This window comes from Glycine soja, chromosome 12, assembly GCF_004193775.1.
Source record: "Glycine soja cultivar W05 chromosome 12, ASM419377v2, whole genome shotgun sequence".
Taxonomy (NCBI): Eukaryota; Viridiplantae; Streptophyta; class Magnoliopsida; order Fabales; family Fabaceae; genus Glycine; species Glycine soja.
The window spans coordinates 5,572,596-5,598,524 of record NC_041013.1 but is presented as its reverse complement, the minus strand read 5'-3'; the positions used below and the strand labels follow the sequence as shown (position 1 = coordinate 5,598,524).

General features: G+C 32.8%; 1 protein-coding gene across 4 annotated transcripts; it reads right to left on the bottom strand.

Annotated features, from left to right (window-relative positions):
• Positions 1-205: 205 nt before the first annotated feature.
• Positions 206-20,652, bottom strand: LOC114379860 (phototropin-1-like). Of its 4 annotated transcripts, none has more exons than XM_028338647.1 (25): positions 20,406-20,652; positions 19,988-20,313; positions 18,258-18,910; positions 17,010-17,192; positions 14,591-14,682; positions 12,934-13,213; positions 12,305-12,524; positions 12,109-12,179; positions 11,620-11,726; positions 11,241-11,290; positions 11,026-11,130; positions 10,701-10,760; positions 10,533-10,622; positions 9,968-10,044; positions 9,353-9,437; positions 9,070-9,150; positions 8,437-8,540; positions 7,924-7,973; positions 7,475-7,581; positions 7,250-7,372; positions 6,805-6,856; positions 6,157-6,269; positions 901-1,041; positions 698-802; positions 206-429 (listed from the first exon to the last, which is right to left on the bottom strand). In XM_028338647.1, the coding sequence occupies exons 3-24, from the start codon at positions 18,896-18,898 to the stop codon at positions 701-703; spliced, it is 2,934 nt and encodes a 977-aa protein (XP_028194448.1). In that variant the 5' UTR covers positions 18,899-18,910; positions 19,988-20,313; positions 20,406-20,652; the 3' UTR covers positions 206-429; positions 698-700. The 4 variants fall into 4 exon arrangements, with proteins under 4 accessions (XP_028194448.1, XP_028194449.1, XP_028194450.1 ...); XM_028338648.1 differs by having other exon boundaries at positions 228-429; positions 19,988-20,081; XM_028338649.1 differs by lacking the exon at positions 19,988-20,313 and having other exon boundaries at positions 228-429.
• Positions 20,653-25,929: the final 5,277 nt, after the last annotated feature.

Sequence of the window (25,929 nt, the reverse complement as noted above, 5' to 3'; positions counted from 1 at the left end):
ACTTTTCAAGGGTAGGTAAGATGTCATGTCATGATTAAATGAGTTAATCGTACACAAATTAGTTAGAAGTGGTTAAAACAGTTTAGATAGGTCAATAAACGATTTGTTATTTTTTGGTGTATGGTATGTCATGTGGTGGAATTGTGGAAATAGTAAGGCACCGCTATCCATCGGCATCGCAATAAACCAGACAGAGAGAACGAAAGCGACAAGGAAAACACAGGATATATTAAGACAAAAAAGATTTACAACATCATCACTAGGTAACTTAGAAACACCACACCATTCATAACTTACAATGAACATTAACACAATCAAACTTGGATTCCTTAACTTGGCTACAATCGATTCAAGCACAAATATTGTGAACTTCGATTGCATAACTTGGCTACCACAGACTCGAGAACGCAAATAACTTCATACTTTAACCTGCAGTACAGTAGATAATAATTTAGCTAGTCACGAAAATTTTGAGTGTAGTGAGAGCATCAGAGAGATATGATAAAAATTGACTTAACTCAAAGTTAAACTTGGATTTGATATGAAATTTTCTTTTCAGCTCAATTAAAAAATTTGATTTTGTTACATATTTTTATTTATATATTTACTTCATACAAAAATAGAATTAATAAGAAGTTAGATAATATATATATATATATATATATATATATCTGCTCCTGTATGTGTATATAGAGACCTTTTAGAAGACGTTCATGTCCTCTTGCACTTGATTTTCAAATTTGGCTTCCTTTTCTCCTCCTTCAGTTGTCTCGAGGAGAGGAGCATCAAGCTCAGGAGGTTTCTGGTAACACAGGAATGTTTTACAAATCAAACATGCAATGACAATATGGAGTAGAGGATGAAGGAACACATAGTATAGCAATAGTTAACTCATGTTACCGTGCAACGAACTAGGGCCCAATTGACACCCCGAAAGAACGGATGGTTCTTAATTTCATTTGCTCCTTCTCTTGAACCCAATCTGCTTTTGGGATCTCTGTTCAACAACCGGTACATTAACTGCTTTGCACTGAAACTTACCTGCATCATTATTTTATCTTGTTCATTTACATATAGATGGATTTAAACTTTGGAGGTTTAATCATTCAGCATAATGCATAGTGTCTAATCAGATGAGATTTCCATAAGTATTCATGTGAAAGTCCAAATATGAGTTCTTAAAATTAAGCAAATTGTTATATTGTTTTGCAGTGTAGGTCAAAAGCATATTTTGTAGTTATGCATGATTAAAGGTCATATAGCGAGGAGCCTTAGTTTTTCTATGCATGATTAAAAGGTAATTGAATGTTTTTATTTTAATCCAAAGTCCCACATGTTAACTATAAATCCAATTCGACATCAATGGTTCATATTTCAATTTCTTTTACATTTTGATCGTTGAACTTCCAAGAAAATGACTTCTTTCTACAAGAATATAGGGAGACTCAAGTTCTGTTGAAGATGTGACTATAGGAACGGTCTAACAAACTTCAGTAGATCAGATCTTTATGTTATATTTTAGGAAAAATAAAAGTCACGTTGAGTGATAGGATAAAGTTATTTTAGTCCTATTCTCTAGACATGACCGGTTAGTGATTTTATCTCTATGTTAGCAATTATTTTTTTATTTATTATTATGTTTATAAATATGTTGTTTCATATCTAAATAAATATAAGTCTTTGTAGTCTCAATTTCCCCTACGTTCTCTTTCATTCTTTAACGCTTTATATCTGTTGTTATTAACAAAAAACAACAAATTAGTATCAGAGCTCTTATCTTTAAGGGATCTATGAATTGAGAGAAACCGTAATGGAGGGAGAAACATTATACACGAATTATGGGCTGAAAGAATGACCACTCATCTTGAAGCATTGGATCTTTGGGAGGCAATAGAAGAAAACTATGATGTCCTTGAACTACCTTTAAATCCAATGGTGGCTCAGATGAAGAATCACAGAGAAAGGAAGACAAAAAGGCTAAGGCTAAAAATTGTTTTTTCTCTGTTGTGTCAAAAATCATTTTTACAAGAATTATGAACTTCAAGTCTGTCAAACAGATTTGGGATTATCTCAAATCAAAATATCAAGGCTGTGAAAGAACCAAAGGCATGCAAGTACTCAACTTGGGTAGAGAAATCGAGATGTAGAGCATGAAAGAGACTGGAACAATCAAAGGCTACACTGACCGGCTGTTAGGCATAGCAAATAGAGTGAAGCTTCTTGGGAAGGACTTTTCTAATGAAAGAATAGTGCAAAAAATCCTGGTCATTGTACCTAAAAAGTATGATCTGAAGATATCAGCATTGGAGGAGTCAAAAGACTTGTTAACCATCATCTTGGGAGAACTGATAAATGCTCTACAGGCACAGGAGCAAAGAAGAATGATGAGACAAGAGGAGGTGGTACAAGGTGCTTTTCATACGAAAGCACAAAATTCAAGAGGTGGCAAAGATAAGAAGAACAACAAATGGAGGAACAAAAAACCAGAAGGCTCCAACAAGCAGCAAGGTGAGACCTTTCCTCCTTGTCCGTATTGCAAAAAGACAAACCATCCTCAAAGAAAGTGTTGGTGGAAGCCAGATGTCAAGTGTAGAAATTATGGCAATATGGGACATGTAGAGTGAATATGCAAGTCTAAATCGGAGGAGGCAAAGGTGGCTGCGGAGGAACAAGAAGATGAGCAACTCTTTGTTGCAACACGCTTTGCTACAAGCAATAGTTCCAGTGATTCATGGTTGATAGACAGCGGTTGCACAAACCATATGACCAACGACCTGAAGCTCTTTAAAGAGCTTGACAAAACCATTGTTTTCGAAGTAAAAATTGGAAATGGTGATTTCATGTCAGTCAAGGGAAAAAAGGACTATTGCTATTGAAAGCTTGACAGGTTTGAAATATATCTATGATGTCTTATATGTGTCTGACATTGATCAAAATTTGCTTAGTGTTGCCCAGCTTGTAGAGAATGGATTCAAAGTTATATTTGAAGACAATTGGTGCTTGATCAAAGATGCAAAGGGCAAATACGTATTTAGGGTAAAAATGAGGGCTAAAAGCTATGCTCTAAATTTGATGGAGGAGGAGCAAATAGTTTTTTCAAGCATGACCACCAATGTTGAACTATGGCACAAAATGCTTAGACACTTCCATCTTGTTGGACTTTTATACATGCAAACAAATGCCTTGGTGAAAGATGTGTTAATGCTTGAAGACAAGTTGGCTGATTGCGTGGCTTGCCAATTTGGTAAGCTAGTCAGAAAATCATTTCCTCAATAAGCTTGGAGAGCAACTCAAAAGATGCAATTGGTTCACACAGATGTTGGGGGACCTCATAGAGTATCATCTTTAAATGATAATAAATACTATATTACATTTATTGATGATTATACCAGATTTTGTTGGATTTATTTCCTTAAATCCAAGACTGAGGTTGGTAACATTTTTTGGAAATTTAAAGCATTGGTGGAGAATCAAAGTGGTTGCAGGTTGCAAACAATAAGGTCTAACAACATGAAGGAATACATAAATGATGTTTTTGATAAATTTTATGAAGAAGTTGACATTAAGCACCAAATCATCGTATCTTACACCCCACAATAGAATGGTGTGAGTGAGAGAAAAAATAGAAGTATCATGGAGATGACAAGGTGTATGATGCATGAAAAGGAGTTGCCAAAGAAGTTATGGGTGGAGACTGCAAACACTACAATATTTTTGCTTAATAGACTACCTACAAGAGTTATGCATAGAAAAACTTCATTTGAAGGTTGGTTTGGTTACAAACCAGATTTATAAAATCTAAAAATCTTTGGTTGTGTTTGTTTCTCTTATGTTCCACAGATTAAAAGGGACAAACTTGATAAGAAGATAGAACCTGAAGTTTTCATTGGATACAACAACACTTCCAAAGCTTACAGAATTTTCCAACCTCAAAATGGAAAAATTCTTATGAGTAAAGATGTCAAATTTATGGAAGATCAACAATGGAATTGGGGTGAGCCAATAAGGAAGCAACTACCATAAATCCCACAGTTCCTTGATGGTGTTGTAGATGAAATTCCTGTCAGAGGTACAAGATCTTTATTTGAGATGTATCAAAAGAGTAATGTAGCTGTCTTAGAACCTGCAGAATTTGAAGAAGACAAAAAGGATGACAAGTGGATAAATGCTATGAAGGAAGACTAAAGATGATCGAAAAAATGACACGTGGGAGCTAGTGGACAGACCTCAACACAAACAACCTATAGGGGTCAAATGGGTTTATAGAACCAAATTCAATTCAAACGGTTCTATAAATAAATACAAGGCCAGGTTGGTGGTGAAAGGCTATACTCAGATGTTTGGAGTGGATTTTTCAGAAACCTTTGCTCCAGTTGCACGCCTTAATACAATTAGAATGCTACTTGCCTTAATTGCACATAAAGGGTGGAAAGTTTATCATTTAAATGTAAAATCTGCTTTTCTAAATGGTTACTTGTAGGAGAAGATTTATGTAGAGCAACCTGAGGGATTTCAAATCAAAGAAGAGGAGGAGAAAGTTTACAAGTTGAAAAAGTCCTTATATGGTATTAAGCCTGATACAATAGGATAGATGATCGTCTTCAAGATCTTGGATTTGTCAAAAGTCCAAGTAAGGCTGCATTGTATGTGAAGTTGGTAGATGCAAATTTAATCATTATTGTTGTCTATGTTTATGATTTGTTTGTGACAGGAAGTGATGAGAAACTCATAAAGGAGTTTAAAGCTGAAATGCTTAAAGCATTTGAAAAGATAGACCTTGGCTTAGTGAGTTTCTTTTTGGGAATGGAGGTGAAACAAGATCATGATGGAATCTTCATTCGCCAAAAGAAATATGCAAGGGAAATACTCAAAAAGTTTCATATGGAGGACTGCAAAAGCACTACATCTCTAATGAACCAAAAGGAGAAATTTAGCAAGGATGATGGAACTGATAAAGTTGACGAAATGCATTACAGAAACTTGATTGGTTGATTAATGTATCTTACTGCTACTAGACCTGACATTTTGTTTGCAGTAAGTATACTTTCAAGGTTCATGCATTGTGCTAGTGAAGTACATTTTCAAGCTACCAAACGAGTTGTTAGATATATTAAAGGCACTTTAGACTATGGTGTGATGTACTCTCATTCTCATAATTTTAAATTTCATGGATACTCTGATAGTGACTGGGCAGGTTGTATTGATCACACGAGAAACACCTCTGGTTACTGTTTTTCTTTTGGTTTTGGAGTTTTTCTTGGTGTTCTAAAAAGCAAGAAGTTGTAGCTCAATCGATTGTAGAAGCAAAGTATGTAGTTGTTGTTGCTGCAGTGAATCAGGCTCTTTGGATTAGGAAAATCATGACAGATTTGCATATGGAACAAGAAGAAAGCACACAGATTTTTGTGGACAACTAGACTGCAATCTCAATTACTAATGATCCGGTGTTTCATGGCAAAACTAAGCATTCAAGATAAAGTTTTTTCTTCTAAGAGAGGTTCAAAGGGAAGGAGAAGTGAAGTTACTGCACCGCAAAATAGAGAATCAAAGTGTTGACATTCTGACCAAGGCACTTCCAAAAGCCAGATTTGAATACTTGAGACAATAGCTTGGAGTTTGCAGTTCCAAAGTCAAGGAGGAGTGTTGAAGATGTAATTGTTGTAACTATCTAACAAACTATAGTAGATCATATTTTTATGCTATTTTTTAGGAAAAATGTTGACGAATAGGATAAAACTGTTTTAGTTTAGTCCTATTCTTTAGGCATGATCTATTAGTGATTTTATCTCTCTGTTAGCAGTTTTTTTTTATTGTTATATTTATAAATACGTTACTTCATATCTGAATAAATATAAGCCTTTGCGGTCTCAGTTTCCTCTGCGTTCTCTTTCATTCTTTAACACTTTATATTTGTTGTTATTAGAAAAAAACAAGTTCCACCAAGAAATATAAAAGTTCTACTGTGAGTAGATATATTCAGACACTAGTGACAGAAGGAATCTATGCCACACCAGGGTATATATTCTAAGCATCAAACGTGACTATTAAGTTGCATTAATTACTGCTTCATCTAGTTTGAAGAACTATTGTCACACAGAAACAATATGTACTAAACAACCAGTGTGCACATTAGGCTGTGCAAGAGAACAACCTCACCTGTTTACTTTTGGGAAATTTAAGGTCCTTGTGGAGAATATTTGTAAATGTTCTTTGCCTAGTCTTTCCCCTGAATGGTGTATACCCATAAAACATTTCATATAAAAGAATTCCTGAAAAAAGTAAGGCATGCAGTCAAAGTATGTTTTTTAGTGTATCCGTGTGTCTTTTATGTGAAAGAGACCAATAGGTTAAGTTTCGGCCATTAAATTCAATTAATGACAATCCTTATCATGAGAATTGAGAAAGATGCAATCAGGATGAATGTTTGTCTTTAGCATTTCAAAAATCTTTGTGATTAACTTTTTTTTTCAATTCATTCTCTCAATATCATAAAATCTAATCGATTGAGGAAAAATGGGCATATGCCAAATAAAAAAAAGGGTGAAAAAAACAAGGAATTAAGAAAACGAAAAAGAATTAACCTCAACTCATAATAGAATACCATATGTAGAAAAGACAGGTAGAATGATATTGTTGGATTCAATTAAGGCAAAATAGTTTTCACTGATAGAACACCGAACTTTTTCTAATATAAATACTAGTATATCCACTACACAATAAATATACAATGCATTCTATTTTTTTTTTTAGTTTTTCAAAATGTTGCCTAATAGCCTTTATTTATTGTAAGAATTAAAGAATTACCAAGAGCCCACCAATCCACAGCACTTGTATGGCCTGAACCCGTTATAATTTCCTGCACAAGCATTAAACATTTGATCTGTCAATTACAATTTACAATTTGAGAGAAACAAAAAGTTCAAGGACATGAATGCAATAATTTGTAAGTCCACCAGGATCCCACCACCAGCCCTTGAAAAACGGGATCTTTAATTGTGATAAGAAGATGCGTGTCTAATTGGCAAGCTTATCGAGAATGATTGTACAAACAAACTGCAAGTCCTCACCTTCTCCTCTAGTGTATCAAGAATAAAGACTATACCACAGAACTTCGTATACTTCTAACAGATTCAACTTGATCTTTCAAATTATAAAGTGAAACATGTTAACTATATCATGCATGCTTCCATAAGAATTTGAATCTAGAAATGATTTTCTGCTCAAGAAATAATGTCCAGAAACAACGAACCGGAGCTATGTACTCTTCAGTCCCCACAAAAGAATTGGATGCTCTCATAGGTTCAGCCATAAATATTGGAGCGTGTGGGCCTTTCTGAGCTTTCTTCTTTTCATTTATAGCTGGAACTAGAAGCTGTAAAGAGTGCAGACATAACATAAATTTGTTTCAGTAGAGTTAAAAAGTATTACTTCTAAATAAAAACTTTATCATCTGTAGTTCTTGTCTCTAAGATACCTGTGGTTTGCAAGATGTTAAACATGACAAATCAAAATCTGTTAGAGACACATGTCCACTGCTTTGTAGTAACACATTTTCTGGCTTCAAATCCCGATATATTATCCCTGTGAATTCTCACCAAACAATATTATTATATTAGATGTTGTCTGAATGTCTTAAATTAATATATGTAAACATAAATTTTAAGTAGCAAGATTTCTTGCTAGGACAGAATTTCACAATAAGAAAGGATCATATATTGCTACTAGGTCAATTTATAACATCTGATAATTGGAGAAAAATATTTGTGAACATCTGATGATTGCCGTTTGATGTATTGATGTGAGGAAAGATTTTGTCAATCAAACACTTCCAAAGTTGAAAAGAAGTTCACAAATTAAAAGGTAACACACTCATTGTCCAAAAAATATTGTTACCATGTGTATGGGTGATGAATTTGAACCTACCTTGACAATGAAGATACTCCAACGCAACAACTACTTCAGCGGCATAAAATCTATTATTATCAAGCACATTATGTCAGCTAAAGGAAAGGAGAGAAACACTAGTAACTAACACTGTTGAAGAAGGATCATCTGCTTTAATAGTGGGTATATACAACTATTTAATAAAGTTGTAGTAAAACATATATGTGTATGTATATAAAGGTTAAATCAATTTTTATTAAGGAAAGGTTTGATGGTAAAACGATTGACGAAAGTTTTAGGTTGAATAGAAAAACAGATTTATGAAAAAAGGAATACATATCGAGGGACTCAATTTATTGTGATTGACATAGAAACACTTGAGGCTTGCCGTTTTCCCGATAAGTATACAAGAAGATAATTTAGCAGTTATGAAAATAAAGAAAAAGTTGGGATTGTTTTCTAACCTCCCCTTCCCTATTATCAATTTTGATTGCCTTCAAACTAAAGTTGTAATAAACATCCATAAATACTTTGCATAGTAGCATAATATACCTCACTGCATCTTCCCTGAGAACCTTAGCTGGCTGTCGGTCAAGAAGAAGGAATAGTTCTCCACCAGAACAATAATCAGTTATCAAGCAAACATGTGTCTTCGTCTGCAAATTAATCAAGTTTCAAAGAATTTTCAATTTCATTTTATTGTAAGTAGTAATGTATGCATCTTTTGTTATCTAGTAATTAGAAAGTTTTGAATTAAATGAAATAGGAAATAAAGGCATAATGGAAAGGGAATATGATGTGTGAAACCATCCTCCATGAAACCAAGGGTGTATATTAAAGAGCTTGTGTGTTGTGACAATTTGCACTTTTTAATCACAGGCTAGAAGAGAGTGGTGGCAGGGTGAGTGATCATTCTTCAAGAAATCATAAAGATCCTGATGTTTCTCCAGTCTCTAGAAATTAACAACTACTGACAGAAGATGTAAAATCTAACTAATTCAAGTTATTTACTCTTATATTCAGTTGGTAGTTATATTTTAGCCCTAAGGACAGTTGATAGTTAAGTTCAGTTTTTAGAGTTCAAGAACTCATATTGTACTTGTATCTGCGACCAATGATAGTTTTAGTTCCAATTTCATTATTCTCTATAACTATCTTACTTTGAAGTGCACTAGAGTTACAAACCTGAAAGGAAGCATATAATGCAGGAAGAAAAGGGTGGTCCAACATGTCGAGTATCTCTCTCTCTGTGCAAGCTCTATGCACCTGTAGTTACAGTTACTGTTAAAAGTGACCCACTAGGACAAAATTGTTTTAATTAACTGAAAAATTAAAAGGAAATACCAAAAGGCAAAGAAAATAAAGCCAATACAGTTTTGAACAATTTCTAAGTAAACATTTCTAAAACTATTGATGGTAGGAGGTGACAAGTAAAAACAAAAAAATGTCAAATAAATATATTCTGTACCTTGTTACGATTGATCATAACACCCTTCTCCATTGCCTTCATGGCAAAATAATGACCAGTTTCGCCTAGCTCCACCAGATAGACACTGAAAGACAGTACACGTGATATAATAACATTGCCCCAGATGCTTGATTGGAAAAAATAATGAACAGAGAAAAACTTCACAATGAAGAAATTCTTGTCAAGGTTTTAGAAATTCAAAAAAGAAAATCCAGCTAATCAACAGACTAGTTCATCTATGAGTCTCTAATATATGCCAAAATTTCGTTGAAGAAATATTATACTTACTAGTTTAAAAGCGCTCATTACACCAAGAAACATAGATGGTTGTACTTATCTGGTAAGTGGGCAAATGCTTGGAGCAATGAAATCATTTAAAAAATTTAAGTTCATAAGTGGTTGTTGCAGCTGAAAATTACAATACTGAAAGGGATTGAACATATTATGAAAGTATAGTTTCAGGTTTTGATTCTTAGGTCCCACGTCATATGTTTCCAGCGCATCACAGTCATTTAGTTACAATTTATTTCAGCGACCAATTAATTTAAGCCTCATGCTACATGTTCATGCACATTTCAAATGTTGGGAAGTTGAAAAGAGAATCAGGAAAAAAACCTGCCAGTATCTCCTGATCCCAAGGGTTTAACTGGCCTAAAATGATTCAGGCCTATCTGCTCTCCACTATTTAGGATCTGCAAAACCATGGTCACATAATCAGTTTGCAAAATGTAACTTACAGGAGATATTCAAAAAGTGACTGGGATGAAAATTTAAAATATAACAACCATATAGACAGAGAAGTATCTTTGATGTCATGTTTACCAATTCAAGTAATCTTCAATAGAATACATAATTAAAAAAAATCTAAAAAAATAGAAAGATAAAAATATTTCTATTCTTCAAAAAATGAAATCTGAAAAAGAAAGTCACATAATCACAATATTCGAATCTATTGTGGGGTTGAAAAAAAAGTAAAATAGTCTAGTAAAGGCAAGACAAGAATGGAAGCCAGCAAAAATGTCAAATGGGACATGTTGAAATGCTCACCATATATGTCGAGTTAGTTGTTTATGGTCATACTTTGTACTAGTACTTTCTGAATCTTTAATAAGTTAATAGCATTACCGAGAAATACTGGAAAGTATGACATAATTTCAACTACATAAGTATTGAGTAATACCTGCTGAATGGCTTTCCAAGCAGCTTCATCCCTCCTATGAGGCTTGGGGTGAACCACTTTTGAATGATTCATCCATAAATCTTCTGGTTTCTGAAGGTAGCCAAAAGATTGTGAGAAAAATTGAATGCAAAAGCTTTTCAGAGGAAACTGATAGTCAGGAGACATTACCATATTAGCATCTGGAAGTTCTCTCAGTGCATCATCAACATTTTCCGCAGTATCTTTTACCTGAGGATGAATGTCAAATAAACTTGTTATAACTTGGAATACAAAGCATAATAAATTGAACAAAGTTTCCTTCTATTACAGATAATACCAACAAATTATATCCAAAATTTTCTCTTTGGTCATAATAGAGGAACTGTAGGCTTTTATTATTATAGACTTCAAATTAAAAGCCTCTATTTGGATATGTAGTGATGTTGAAAACCAACAGAAAATTGGAGATTTCAATATATGTTCAACTAATGAAGCACTTGGATAGAAAACAAACCAATTGTTCTCCCTCTTTTGCAGTATCGTCAGCAATGCGGTTGTGAAGTGGCTCCACATGTTGACTACCATCAAGTTGAACTCCAATAAAATATTGTACCTCTCCCTGTTAAACAAAGAAAAAGAGAAACAAGTTAACCATGGTTTCTGTTAGAAGGTTTGGTAAATGGGATATGATTAACTACAAAAAACAAAAGTTGTTATCATAAACTGTACCTTCTGATCACGCATAGGCTGCAAATGAAACAAGTTCCAGAACTTTTTACCTGAATTGGGCAGAATAATATTAGCAACCATATTTAGCTTCAAGTTGTTAAATAGTCATTTTCCTTTGAAAACTATGAAAAGGATTCATGATATAAAAACAAGGATATTTGTGAAATTATTGAACTGTTTTTCATCTCCTACAGTCCTACTACTCATACAGGTTATTCATGGAAAGATACGGTGACAATAACATTTTTGTTTCTTCTGAGAACTTTTTCATCATATACTGCTATACGAATTATTCATGTAACACCTACAAAATCCAATCTAAAATAAATTAGCCTATTGAACTGGGTCCACGTATATATAGAGCATTAAATAAGCTTACCACTCTTCGTATAATTAATAAGCTGCACGGTAACGTCAGTTTGATTGTCAATGGCCTCTCTAATTTTTCTCACTGTTGCTGGATCAGTTTCAGGGCCTTGCAAAAACCTATATCACCAAGTAGAATATAAATAAATACCACTGATTTTCGACAACACCTTCCAGATCATATCCTGGTATATCAGTCTTCGGAAGCTTTTACAAACAAAATTAAATTTGTATTTCTAGCGTCCATCTGGCATTAGTAAACTTGTCTTGTAATAATTTTAGAGTTTAGTTTCCTCAAGTTTTCGGTATTTGCTTTATATGTATTCTGTATGCAACAGTTGCACTCCTTTTTATAGAATTTTTCGGTTGATCCTTCATGGAAGCATTCATAATCCGGTAAATGAAGCCTGAGGTAAAGCTGGAAGCACCTATTTACAATACTCAATTTCTGTGTTTTGATATTCATTTTCATGGTTATTGTATATTAATATTTAAATCACACCTGCAATTTCTTCCCAAGATTTCTTCACGACTATACTCTGTAAGCTCCAGGAAGCTATCAGATGCAAAAATCTGGAAAACCAAATAAAAACGTAATCGTCTTAAGCTCATCTCTAGTACACGAATTAATCCCATAGAGAAATTCACCATTTTTGTTGCATTGTAGTATTAAATGGTATAAAAAAGGATCATCTTACAATGGGGTTGTCCGGCAGCCTTGGATCAGTGATGACAAAGTTCTTCTCAATACGTTCAAGTGTGGTAGCAAGATCAAGACCCTTTCTCTTTTCCTTCTTCTGTACTTTGCCATCAAAACTTTCAGGCCTCTCATCATCCTCATCACTACTCTCAGAGCTGTTCTCTACAACTGCTTCATCATTGAAGCTTTCAAAGTTAGACTGGCTTTTCCTGATGAACCTGAAACATAGATATATAGAAATTAGACAAAGTTGAAATATAGGACCAAATGTACATTGCATATCATATTATATATAAAACTTGTAGAAATCACTCAAAAACTAGTTTATGAGATGATCATGCCCCATGAAAGAAAACTAGTATTTTTAAAAGAATTTAATTAGAATATACTGATAGAGTAAAAGTTTTTTTTACACTTGTCTGACCATGAATTGTCATTTCTAATAAAAATTAATGACTTTTGTAATAGTTACTTTAAAAGGAATACATAGGGAGAGATTTCTGATTGGCTCACAGATGTAAAATCTCACAATGTATCAAAATTAAACTATATTTAAAAATAGTTCAAAAACTAGTGATTTTGATGTATAACTTAAGTAAATAAGCATGCATATGTATATATATATACCCCATGAAAGAACGGCGACGAGAGCTCTTGTGTTTCTTTTCAGGTAGCTCAGTGATTCTCTCCATTGAACTTCTGTCTCCAGCATGTGATTTTCGTCTAAAAGAAGCGACACTCTCAGATTTTCTCCTAGATGACTTTTCTGGCGGTTTGTCTTGTGCATCATCACCGGATGCTGACTTTCTGATCATGGGACGCCCTGCTGATTCACTCAGTGCACGAGGCCTCCTCACAGCCAGCAACAACTCAGATACTGTACTATTTGCCTTCTCTTTCTGACGAGCTGCATCACCAATGCGCAACCAGCTGTTAGTTTAGTTGTTGAAAGACCCCAAGAGTTCAACACCTCGTTAACACTCATAATTTTTCTTTATCATTCTCTTTTTATCAAAACTATCACCCATCATGTCTGCATTTCTCTCTCATCTATTTCTACTTGGATAAAAATAAATGGACACCCAATGCTAAAAGAGAGATAGAGAGAGATCAGAGACAAATACAACTATGATAGTTGTGATATGATAGGATAGAAAGAGAGATATAAAAAGTAATTAAAGGTGTTAAGGGTGTTTGATATTTATGTACACTTCTACTTACTTTTCTCCTTACATAAATTATTAGCCTCAAATAGCATTTATATTAATTCAATACTTCATTTTTCGTTTCATTAACATTGTTATAGTTCTATGAGGAATATGTTTGGTTTCACGTATACATGGCTGAACCTTCAGTCTTGCGTTAATCAAACTTCATTTTCATTGACCATCATGTTTGGTAATTTGGGTGGTCTAGACTCAAGTTATGTTGGAAGCTATTTCTAATAGATTTTGCATGCATCCACTCTAACTTGAGTCCATAAATTTATTTCACACATACCCTTGAATGGCAATAGAATATAAAATGTATATATGGATATTAAAACTCATTTTGGTAATTATACACCTAAAATCAATTTTGATGGCAAGTTTTCAAACAAATTTGTATGACAAAAATTGCATTACAACGGACCCACATTTACTTTAAATATATAAATATACGACCATTCAAAATCAATTATATAAACGCGTATCTAAATAGACACTATGTTTTAATTAGATAAATTTCTCAATAAATTATAATAATAGAAGAAAATAAGAAGATAAAATAAATTAAACTTCTTTCATAAATTAAAATTAGATAATGCATAAGTTAATATCAATTTTATGGAAAAACTATGATAAAACTTTTACAAATTAATTTATGTATAAATTAATTTTAACTTATAAAAATTAATTTTATTTTATCTTCTTATTTTCTCCTATAAATATTTATTAAGAAATTTATACAAAGAGCACCTTAATTAACTTCTTGCATAAATACACCTACAAAGGTATGTCTCGTATGACTGCTTTTATTGATCAGACAAATTCTCGGAGGCACACTAGATGTAATTTCTTTTTTCACTACCATGTTATAGGCCCACTTGATGCAATATGATCAACTATAGATTAATTTGTTAATTATATACCTAATTTAATTATTTAAAAGTAATCTAATTATTTTTATTAAAAATTTAAATAAAAACTGGGCAAACTCAATAATGTATTTGTTCATTAAATATGTTACATAATTTGAGGTTGTACAATTCTTAAAAATAGGTTAGAATGTCTCCAATACATACCATCGTATCGAATCAAGGATTCGGGCAATCCATTGGGACGTAGCATCTTCTCCTTAGCCCCCTCTGTATGCTTGCTAACCTCCACTTGCATTCTGCCACCATATCCCATTTCCATACAGAGAAAATACTTCCCATAAGCTCAAAATAATACATAATAGAAAGAATTAAAAAAAATACTACATAAAGAAATAGTAATAACGTTTTCTATTATTAATTTTTTTAAAATAATGGATTTCTTTTCATTTTAACATGAATTTTATAAAATTTACGCAACAATAAATGTTCAACAGAATACGTGTGAGCATTTTTTTTTTTGTTGGAATATAACTGTTCTAAAATAAGGGAACCAGTATTAAAAATAAATAAGAAAATATAATTGTTAATAAAAAAATAGATAATTAGAATTATGATCAAATAGACACACATATATAAGACATAATAAAATTATATAAATTTCAATAATTATTTATTTTAATTAGTAGTTATAGCTCTGAAATTCTGTTTCTTTTTCCTACTAAAAGTGAGAGACTCAAATCATGTATCAGACAATGATGCATGCTACCGTTCCATTACATCAAGACCCACGTGCAATTATAAGTTGTAAAAGAATTTTTTTTTTTAAAAAAAGGAGACCCACGTGCAATCAATATGCCCTCTTTCTGTCTCCTGTTTGTCAATCACATGCAATCAATGCCAAATAATGAATAATTCAGTTTGAAAAACAGTAACAAAGATATGGATTTAAAGAGATCCATCTGGCTTAAAATATAAAATATTTGGGGAAACAAATATTATCTTATCTCGATAAGGAGATTCTTATTCATACCAAGTCCAGCAATATTTCCTTTTCTAGTCACATATCAGGTTGGCGTGAGCGTAAGCAACTATTTACCTCTTTTTAAGTGCTAAACAATCTCTAACATCAGTAATTTGTAAGTGTTAAAAGATTTAAAATTATCTGTTAGAAAAAAGGATTTAGAATTAAACATTTATGGCAAGCGCCTAGTGTCTACCCATTAAGGATAGATTCATAAATACTAGGGATAAGTATATATTTATGCCATGCCCAACTAAATTCAAATGGATCATTTATATACCCTAAAAAAACAAGAAGAACTTTTCTCTTGATTTTAACTATTTCAGTTGAGGTACCAAAAACAGAAACTACTATGATTGGACTGTCCGTTTTTATGTTACATCAACTTAGTTCATATATTTTTCAATAAAAAAAAAAGTTAATAGATGTAGTCATATTGAGATATGTTTCGTCGATATTTTAATCAACATTCTGCATTCACATAAGTTTTCTGGCAAATTTGGATTCAAACAATTGTAACATTAGGTGACAAAATTCATAAAAAGAAGGAATACATTTTCTGGGTGTAATTGGCCTCTCCTACATTCTATCTGTATCCAAGTAATTTTTATACGGTAAACGAAATTGATAAAGAACCCAGATAGGTGAATGGCCTGACGCATCAGATTTGAGATAACACACATTTGTCATTTTTTTAAACCATGCATTTTTGGTTCTTTAGTAGAATATAAGGTATTCCTACATATTTTGATCTTTCAGCTGACTAGAATTAATTCTTATTCCACAATTTAGTTATATTTAAAGTTTATCGTTCCACACAAAAATATATTTTAAGTGGATCAAACTCAAATATAATAAAATAAATCCAAGCTATATAGTGTTTACCCTTAATAGATAAACAGAATACTTTTTTTCCATTTAATTAAGAAAAAAATGATAGATATTATATAAACAGAATATTTTTTCCATTAGAATGTAGATATTTAGACCATGACCAACCAACAATAGTGACCCAAAAAAACATTACATTATATAGCTAGTGGGATTTGGAAGTTTTTCTGTTAGCGGATATGTCAGGATCATTCAATTATAAAGATAAATAAAAATAATATAATAGCATGTATAGCCCAAATTTTGTACTAATTAAAGTTATCAAGAAGACGGATCCTCATATAATGAATGGAAACAATAGACATAACAGTGGGCGCTGTTTGGCATTTTCTAAATGAAAACGATATTATATATGGAGTGGTCATTATCAGTGTAGAGAGTGAACTGAAATTGATCCAGCTCGCCCCTCCCCTTCTTATCTTAAAAATTGCAAAGGACACATTGTGAACAATGACCAAACCAATGAAAAGTCAATTTGTTGTCACTATAAGGTCCCAACCAGGCCATAAGCCACAATAATTAAAGACAACAATAATACAATACAAAAGGAAAAAGAGAGAAATGAAGAATACAGGATTGAATAATGAATAAGATGTTACTAATATTATTCGTTAAAAAACTCAAAAGAAAAAATATTTTATCATAAAATTATAAGAAATCATAAACAAGTGAATGAGGAGCATAAAGAAAGTGTGTAGTAAGGTAACATACCCGATGAATTTGAGGACTCTTCCATCGTCGTCCTTGATAGGGGCAATAGTGAGAAGGTTCCAAAAGGGGGTGCCATCCTTCTTGTAATTGAGTAACCTTCCACAGTAAGTAGACCCACTTTGTAAAGCTTCCCTTATCTTTGCCACATCATCCGGATCCGTGTCTGCCCCCTGCATAAACCGACTGCCACCCACCCGCCCCGTTTTTTATTTTGTTACTCACTGTCGTTTTCCTTACAGTTATTACAGTTAAAGAGACCCTTGCGTATTGCTTTTCGTGTGGGTTCAATCATTAAAATCTTAATTATCTTTAGATAAATATATTTTACAAAAGGCTTATTTTGCTAATTTCACATTCTGAAATAAAGAAACTTATTTTATGTTTCTTCCCTTTTTATTCTAGCTACCATAAATACTTATGTCCAAACAAAATTCTTATTAATGGTCCATTAATCTCTATCACTTAAATATTTCCAATAAACAACCGAAATAATAATAATAACTCAATTGACATACCATAAGTTAAATATGGTTTTTATATATTTACATAAACTCAATACTTGCTTATAGAAATTTGCTGTGAGTGACTCCTATTTCATGGAAGAAAATTTTAAAATAAGATATTTTTTTCTTTAAAAAAAAATTGAGACTACAACTGGCATAATTAAAAGGAAGACTAAACATAAACATTTTTGTATGACTTTATTATTTATGCACTATTAGAATAAAGATTTTTAGAATATACCAAAATCATTATTAATGACTTTTAAAGTAACAATCAATAAATTTATCTCATATTACACTATATAACTGAATAAGACAAATGTTATTAACACATTTGTTAATATATTATTATTTTTTAACATTTTTTTTATTAATAATTACAAATTCTATTTATCACACATTTCATTTAATTAGACTCACTCACTATTTTACAATAAATTCTAACGTACAAGAAAAAAGGTGGATTAAGAGGATCGGAATGTAGTAGAAAAGAAAACTTTAATAGACCATTTCAAATTACTAGTGTGAATAATTATGACCAAAGTGATATGTAATGAAAAAAATTAATAACACTCAATCATATATTATGTATTGATTAGTTAAGATTATAATAGTCTTAATCACATAATTTTTCGTTAGAGAATATATTTCTAAGGTTCCTTATTCAATAATATAATTAATTTATTTTATATTTTTACACAAACTAAAAATATGTTTAACCATGAAAAAGTTAACGGTAACGTACCAGTTTCTCCCTATGACCTCCTTTGATGTATAGCCCGTCATCTTGAAAAACCCGGCACTGGCATACATGATCGGGTAATCGGGTTTGGTAGCGTCCGAAACCACGAACGTCTGTTGAAACGCCGACAAAGCGTCCCTCAGGTCCTCCGAAACCCTCGGTATTCCTCCCCGGTACTCCCTCCCGTCGTCGGAAGACTCGCCGGAGCTCCGAACCGAGTTGCTCGAGTCCCTCCTCGACCCGCCGGTCACCTTCGCGCTCGGCTCCTCCCCGCCGGAGGTCCGAACCTTCACTCCCTGCGGCTTCCCGGTCTCCGTGTCCGTCTTCAGCACCAGGCCCCACTCCGCCGCGCGCTTCGCGGCGTTGCCAACCTCCCCCACCGCCGCTGACAGAGACTCGCCCAGCACTGCGGCGAGCGTCGGCGGTGGAGGAGCGGAGTCCTTAAGCGCCATCCATGACGTGGCGGTCACCTCGTTAGTACCACCACATTGTTGTTGTTGTTGTTGTTCCGGTAACTCGTCAATCCACGTCTTCCACGTGGATTGAACACGCACAGGCGAGTTCACCGACTTCTCGGTGGAGTAAGAAGAAGAAGGGTTGAACACTTCGAGCGAACCTCGTTGGTCTCTTGGAAACGCCTCCATCCCTCTCACTCTCTGTACCATTCATACATACATGATAATTAATTAATTTCTCAAAAAATGGAATTAATGATGCAAATTACTTCATAATACTAAATCACTAGTTTTACTCATAATAATAAAACCCTGCACTTTGTTGTTGGATGAGAATTGAGATTCAGTTACAAGGACAAAGAAACTACCAACCTTGGTGAGGATTTAAAATAAAATTTACATATTGTCTTCCAACAAATGAAAGACTTGAGAGCTGAAATTGTGAGGAAGAAAACTCAACCAGATGTATCAACCTGTTTGGCTCACTAAAGTACTAATTAATAATAAAATCTTCTTGCATGTTGTTGTGGGATGATAAATGAGATTCAGTTTGCACTGTTTGATGTGTACTTCAGAACTAACATATGATGTTGTCCGAGTATCATATCATGGTGGTGCAGTGTTAGTAATTTGAATGGCAAGGGCATGTGATAAGAGTGGGACTAGTACAGCGAATGATGAGTTGTGTGGGGCTTTTTGGTCATTTCAAGTTCGTTCCTTCGGATAATTGTGAGCACTGTCACATTTATTTTCAGGCTAGTTTTTGTTTGCTTGAGGGTGGGATATTGAAACGAGTGGTGGAGGTTGATGCAGTGTTTTTGCTTAAGAGGTACTTATAGGGGGGACACCAAATAATGCTTCGAAACTGAGACTAAGACAGTGTCTGGGTTTTATATGCTAATTATGCCAGAACACAAGTGTCCCCAATGGCCAGAGAAATCCCCAGATAAGAGGACACGTAATGATGGAAAAGAAATTAATTGGGATTGAAAGTAATTGATGGAAGCTGTGTGAGCGAAAAGTGTTGGAGAATTTCATGTCATCATCAATTTAGCAAACTAATCAGAATATATAACTTCCTAAATTGCATGATTTGATTAATAACTTATAAGCTGTCAGGATATAAATTGACATGGTACAAGGACAGTTGGAGAATTGTGAGGAAGGTTCAGAATTTAATTCCAGCATGAAAAATCATGTTAGATATGTGTGTGTGTGTGTGTGTATGATTGGAAATATGCCACAGTATAATACACGACCAGACTAGGAAATTAGTACCTCTAGTTGTGCTGTGGTTGGGTCAGGAATTCTTCTGAAATTGGCAGGTGCTATGGGGTGTGTGAACTTGTGGCACTGCTTATTCTTCAAAGAACTAGCACACAATATAAACACAGAGAATTTGATTTCTAGAAATGGCTTATAATGCAGGAGGAGGACAGGTGGAATAAAAAGATGAAGGGTATAATTTGAATCATTGTTGGAAAGGTTTGGGTTCCCATCCCTGTGTATGGGAATTTCACATGGGACATGATGCCACTTTGCACGTATTCCTATAAGTGTCTACACTATACTGCAACCTTTTTCTTCACTTTGGTGGAGTCCTCCTAAAACATTTGAGACAAACAAAATTTTACAGTGTTGAGGAGCCAAACAATGACATATATCTTTTGATGCCTCTTCTTAACCTAGGTCTTACCTTCAATAATTTCTGGTGTCAGAACGTAATATTGACAGTCTGGGGGTTGTCAAGCAAGAAAAGCAGCAAGAACAGAGAACGTGGACACCATCTTAGTCTCCTCAAGCACGTTGATCTCTGCAGGCTGTGTACCCTCCTTTTGTTTCAAAGACAACACTGTTTGGTTTTCTATGTCTGAGGCTGTGGAATTATAGCCGAGGACAAATGCAAAATCAGACAACCATAATGGCAAATATCTACTCACTTTTGGGTTTCGAAAAACATATAGAATAATAATATATATCCACTATCTTGCGCAAGGGTAATTCTTTTGCATATCTAAGAAAAACAGTAGCTTGTTGAAAGGGCATGGTCACAACTCACAAGGATAAGCTTGAGAAATGGACAGATGAGAGCATGTTGGTAGACGCTGGATGATTCGTGACCACAAATAACCCTCTAGATTTTCAGTCAAGTGTATATTTTTTCCCCTTAAAAGTGGGCTGCAACTGGTGATTGATGTTTACCTTTTTTATGTAGTTCCCTGCTGAGTGATAAAATGATTGAAAGCGAAGTAGTTCTTTGATCAACTTCGTGATGTGAAGCATCAAGGATACCTAGGATAAGTGATCTGCTATCACTCAAATACCAACCATTCACAAATTACTCCGAATATCGCAAGAACAAAATTCTTGAACAAGGCAAAAACAGGAATATATATTATTGAGGTTAATTAAGTCAACTGTCCCTTCTGCTTTTATCTATGATGGTTGGATGAGAAGAGATTTGAATAAAGTCCTAAATCTCAATGACAGTAACAACTCTATGATACATTGAAACTAATTCGATCACTTCAAATTAAATTTTTATTAGTTTTTTTAGTTTCTGGTACATTATAAATTTTTATTTTATATAACTAAATTTTATGATTAATAAATACTTCAAATATGTAAATTTTATTATAGTTAAAAGTTATAATAAATATTTTTTAACTTATAAGTTATTTTTTAGATTTATAATAAATAATTTGTTTTTATGATATAATATTGTTTTTAATTATTGATAATTTCTTTAAAAAAATATTAAATTTAAGTTTTCTACAGATATTAAAAAAATGACAAGCAGTAGTTAAAAGAAGTGCTAACAATATTCTCGTCAAAGAAAAAAATGCAATCATTAAAGAATAATAGCTAATTACCCTTTTGTTCAGGGTAGTTATTCTAATATATATATATATATATAGAGAGAGAGAGAGAGAGAGAGGGGGGGGGGGGATTTGGGATGTTGGATAAAAAAATTTAACTTGTGTTATTTATCATGTCCAAAATACAAATTAATAGAGTTTTTTTTATACATAATTTTAATAAATTTACAAAATCAACCAGTTAGATGATACAGTAGGTGCTCTTTATCAGTCCACGAGATGTGATCATGTGCCTTCCCATGATTTATAATTTTTCATAAATTCTAAGTGTATTAGAAAGAATATGTTAAATATAGAACCATATTTCCAAAAAAAAAAAAAAGAATATGTTAAAAGGTGCCATAAGTCCTGCTTTATATAAATTAAAAGCTTTCACCAAAAAGAATATAAATTAAACTCCAAAAATAAAAGAAGAAAAAAAGATGTCAACTTTGGTTTCCTGAATGTGGGCTTCCCATATTTAAAACGGTTCAAAAGGTAATGTTTCTTAATTACAAATTAGTAGAGTTTTCTTTATACATAATTTAAAAAAACAACCAATTAGATGATACAGTAGGTGCTCTTTATCAGTCCAAGAGATGTGATCATGTGCCTTACCATGATTTGTAATTTTTGATAAATTCTAATTAATAGTGTATTAGAAAGAATATGTTAAATATGGAACCATATTTCCTATAAAAAAAAAAAAAAAACATGTTAAAAGGTGCCATATGTCCTGCTTTTATAAATTAAAAGCCTTTACCAAAAAGAATAAAAATTAAACTCCAAAAATAAAAGAAGAAAAAAAGATGTCAACTTTGGCTTCCTGAACGTGGGCTTCCCATATTTAAAACGGTTCAAAAAGTAATGTTTCTTTTAACAAAAATGATATTAAAATGGCTCAATTTTAGAACGGTTCAAAAAGAATCCTTCTATTTACACGCCGTGTTTCCTAACTACACTCCCGTACCCTTCCTCACCCATTATGCCTTTTTTCTTAGAGAAGTACACCCCTTTTGCTTTCTAAAATTTATTTCTAGAATTACATATACCTATTCCAGAAATATATCTCCAGAACTATGATTCATTATTTAGGAGATAAACTTTTAGAATAGGTATATATTATTCAATAAAATATCACTTAAGAATTCAAATGATTGATGAGAAATAAAAAAAAGATGATAAATATTTATTTTATACTCATTTTTATTAATCTTATTTTTATTATTCTTTAAAGTCTAACTTTAGACTATCTTCACCATATATTCATTATATAATACCATATTTTCAGTATTATTATACAATATTTTGTATTTTTCTTCGTGTGACGTTGCGTTTCAAAGTACGTCCACCACTAACTTCATATATTATATATCTTAATTACAAAGCAAAACTTTTGACGATTTAGGTCGCAATGACTCCTAAGTACTTTGGTTGAAGCATGATTTGTTATTACCGAAAATGTATTTCCAAAATAACATATATCATTCTGGAAGTGTATCTCTAGAATTACAAATCATATCTCAACCAAAGCACTCAAGAGTCATTGTGGCTAGAATCATTGACATAGACTTAGATTAGAAAATGAATGAACACACTTTAAGGAAAGAAACTATCGTAAAAAAGTTTGCTTTATAATTAAGGTGTATAATATATGAACTTAGTGATGAGTGTACCTTGAAATGCAATGTCACATCACATGAAGGAAAATGCAAATTATTATATAATAATGATGAAAACGCGATATTATATATGAATATATAGTGAAGATACTCTAAAATTGGAGTTTAAAGAATAATAAAAATAAGATGAAAATAATATTTTATTTAGGATTTAAAGAACACTTATGATAAGACGAAAATAAGATTAACAAACATGAGTATAGGATAAGAGTTTATCATCTTTTTTTATTTCTTGTCAACCATTTTAATTCTTAAGTGATATTTTATTGAAAAATATATACCTATTCTAGAAGCATATCTCTAGAACTATTAATCATAGTTTCGGAGATATATTTCTGGAATAGGTATATTTAATTCCAGAAAGACATTTTCAGAAAGTAAAAGGGGTGTATTTCTTTAAGAAAAAGGGCATAATGGGTAATTGGGAGTAGAGAGGAATGGTACAGGGGTGTAATTAGAAAACAAGATGTGTAGATAGCAAGAGCCTTGGAAAAATGAAAGAAAACGTGGGCTGTTTCAGGGTGCCTATATTTAAAACGGTTCAAAATATGTAAATGCAAGCAATATTTGGAGAATGTGTGTCATCATATTAATTTATAAGGTTGTAAGAATGCTATTAACTAAAAGAAGTGAAGAGGTACTTTGAAAGGAGGTTTGTGGAGGATATGAGAAGTAGACAAAAGCTTAATGGTGTTAACTTCCAACAAATTTCAATTGGTGACAATTTGATATTTATTGCAGATTTTAAAGAAGATGAAGTGAAAGAAGTAATTTTGAATTGTGGTAATGACAAAAGTGCTAATCTTAATGGTTTCATTTTCCTTTTTATGGAGGGGTTTTGGGAGACCATGAAGCCGGAAGTAATGAGATTTTTTAGGGAGTTTCATAGAAATGGTGTCTTGTCTAGAGGTGCCAACTCTTCCTTCATTTCTCTTGTTGCCAAGTATGATAATCCACAATTGTTAGGTGACTATAGACCTATCTCCATGTTGGTTGGTTGTATAAAATCATAGCTAAAATCCTAGCTAATAGGCTTAAAAGAGAATTGGATAGGGTGATTGATCATAGACAAAGTATTTTTCTTGGTGGTAGATGTAACATTTCTCATTGTTGACTTTTCAGTAATTTACGCACTACGACACTTCACACAATAACACTTCACTCGATCTTCGTTGGTCAGAACCCTTTGTAGTAACCCTCTTTCGAGACATTGATAATCAACTTTGACATCACTTGACTTCTTTCAGGATCATTGATTGTCCTCATAAATCAACATGAGATTTTTCGCACTCTTTGTCTTCATTCATACATTTTTCGAAATTTTTTCCAGAAGGTCACTCATCTTATATTTGCTCCAAATAAAACACACTTAATTGTAAAGTTCATATGTGATGGACTATCAAAAAGTATATGCATCTTATTGGTATAGGTAATATCAATTAATTCCTTTAAGTCATTCTTAATTGTACAGTTTCATACCTGCATAACTTCTAGATCCTTTTCATTCCAATGTGATTCGTCCAAGGTGTTACATGCCCATCAACTTCAGCTTAGTTCATTCTCGAATCACACCATACTAGGAGAGAGGTTTGTTCTGATACCATTTGTAACATTCTTCATTGTCGACTTCTTGGCAGCTCACACTACAACACTTCACACGATGACACTTCACTAAACTCTTCATTGGTCAAAATCTTCCGTAGGTAGTCATTTTCGAGACATCAAAAACTAACTCTGACACTACTCAACTTCTTTATAAAAATTGTTTTCAAATATTGTTTTTTTATTAGTTTTTAAAACTAAAAACCACAACAGATTTTATATGCTTTGATTTTTTGTTTTTGATTTCTCTTATAAGAAAATGAAAACACAAAGAAGAGCCAATTTTCATTAATGGTGTATTTGTATTGCAAAGTATAACCTTTCAAAAATCAAGTGTAAACAACAACACCGTGAAGTGCAATTGGATTTAGAGTGTGTTTGGTAAGATATTATTGTTTCTCAATAATATTCAATGTCATTGTCTAGTCAAATTTCAAGTTTTGTTATTCTTCCCTAATTGCCTTGTATTTTTTGGGTTTATTCTTAATTTAATGCATTTTCAAGATTTTGTGAGCCCTACCTGATTTTTTCTAGTTTTCATAGTTAGAGAGTATTCTATTGTGAATTAAAATAAAAAAATTACAAAAGCACAATGCGAAGGTTTGGAAGAACGTACCAAGTATAATAAATTAAGCCTATGATGTGTTTGTTAAAGAGCTAGTGAGGAAGATAGTTGGGTTGAGTCTCCAACTCTTGGAACCAAAGTTTGTGTCTAACACTGGACAACTACCATGTGAGGGAAGAAATGTTGAAGTCAATTGCCAAATTATGTAGGTCCTAACAGACTCAATTATCTTGCATGGCTTTGAAATAAATCCATAGGATTACAAAACAGTGGTTATTGTTAGAAGTTAAAATTCATGGCTAATTAGTAAAAAAAATCCAAGATATTTTCATTTTCTTGTCCAAGCCAAATCATCAAGTCATTCTTAACCACACGCTCGGGCTCTCTTATCTATCTATCTTTCTTTGCCTTCACTTCCAAAATCCAAGCCCATGTTCCTTTCAATCATGGCAAGATATCACCATCAGAGTTTCCTCATAAAGAACTTATGTGGTCCACTCGTACAAATCATTC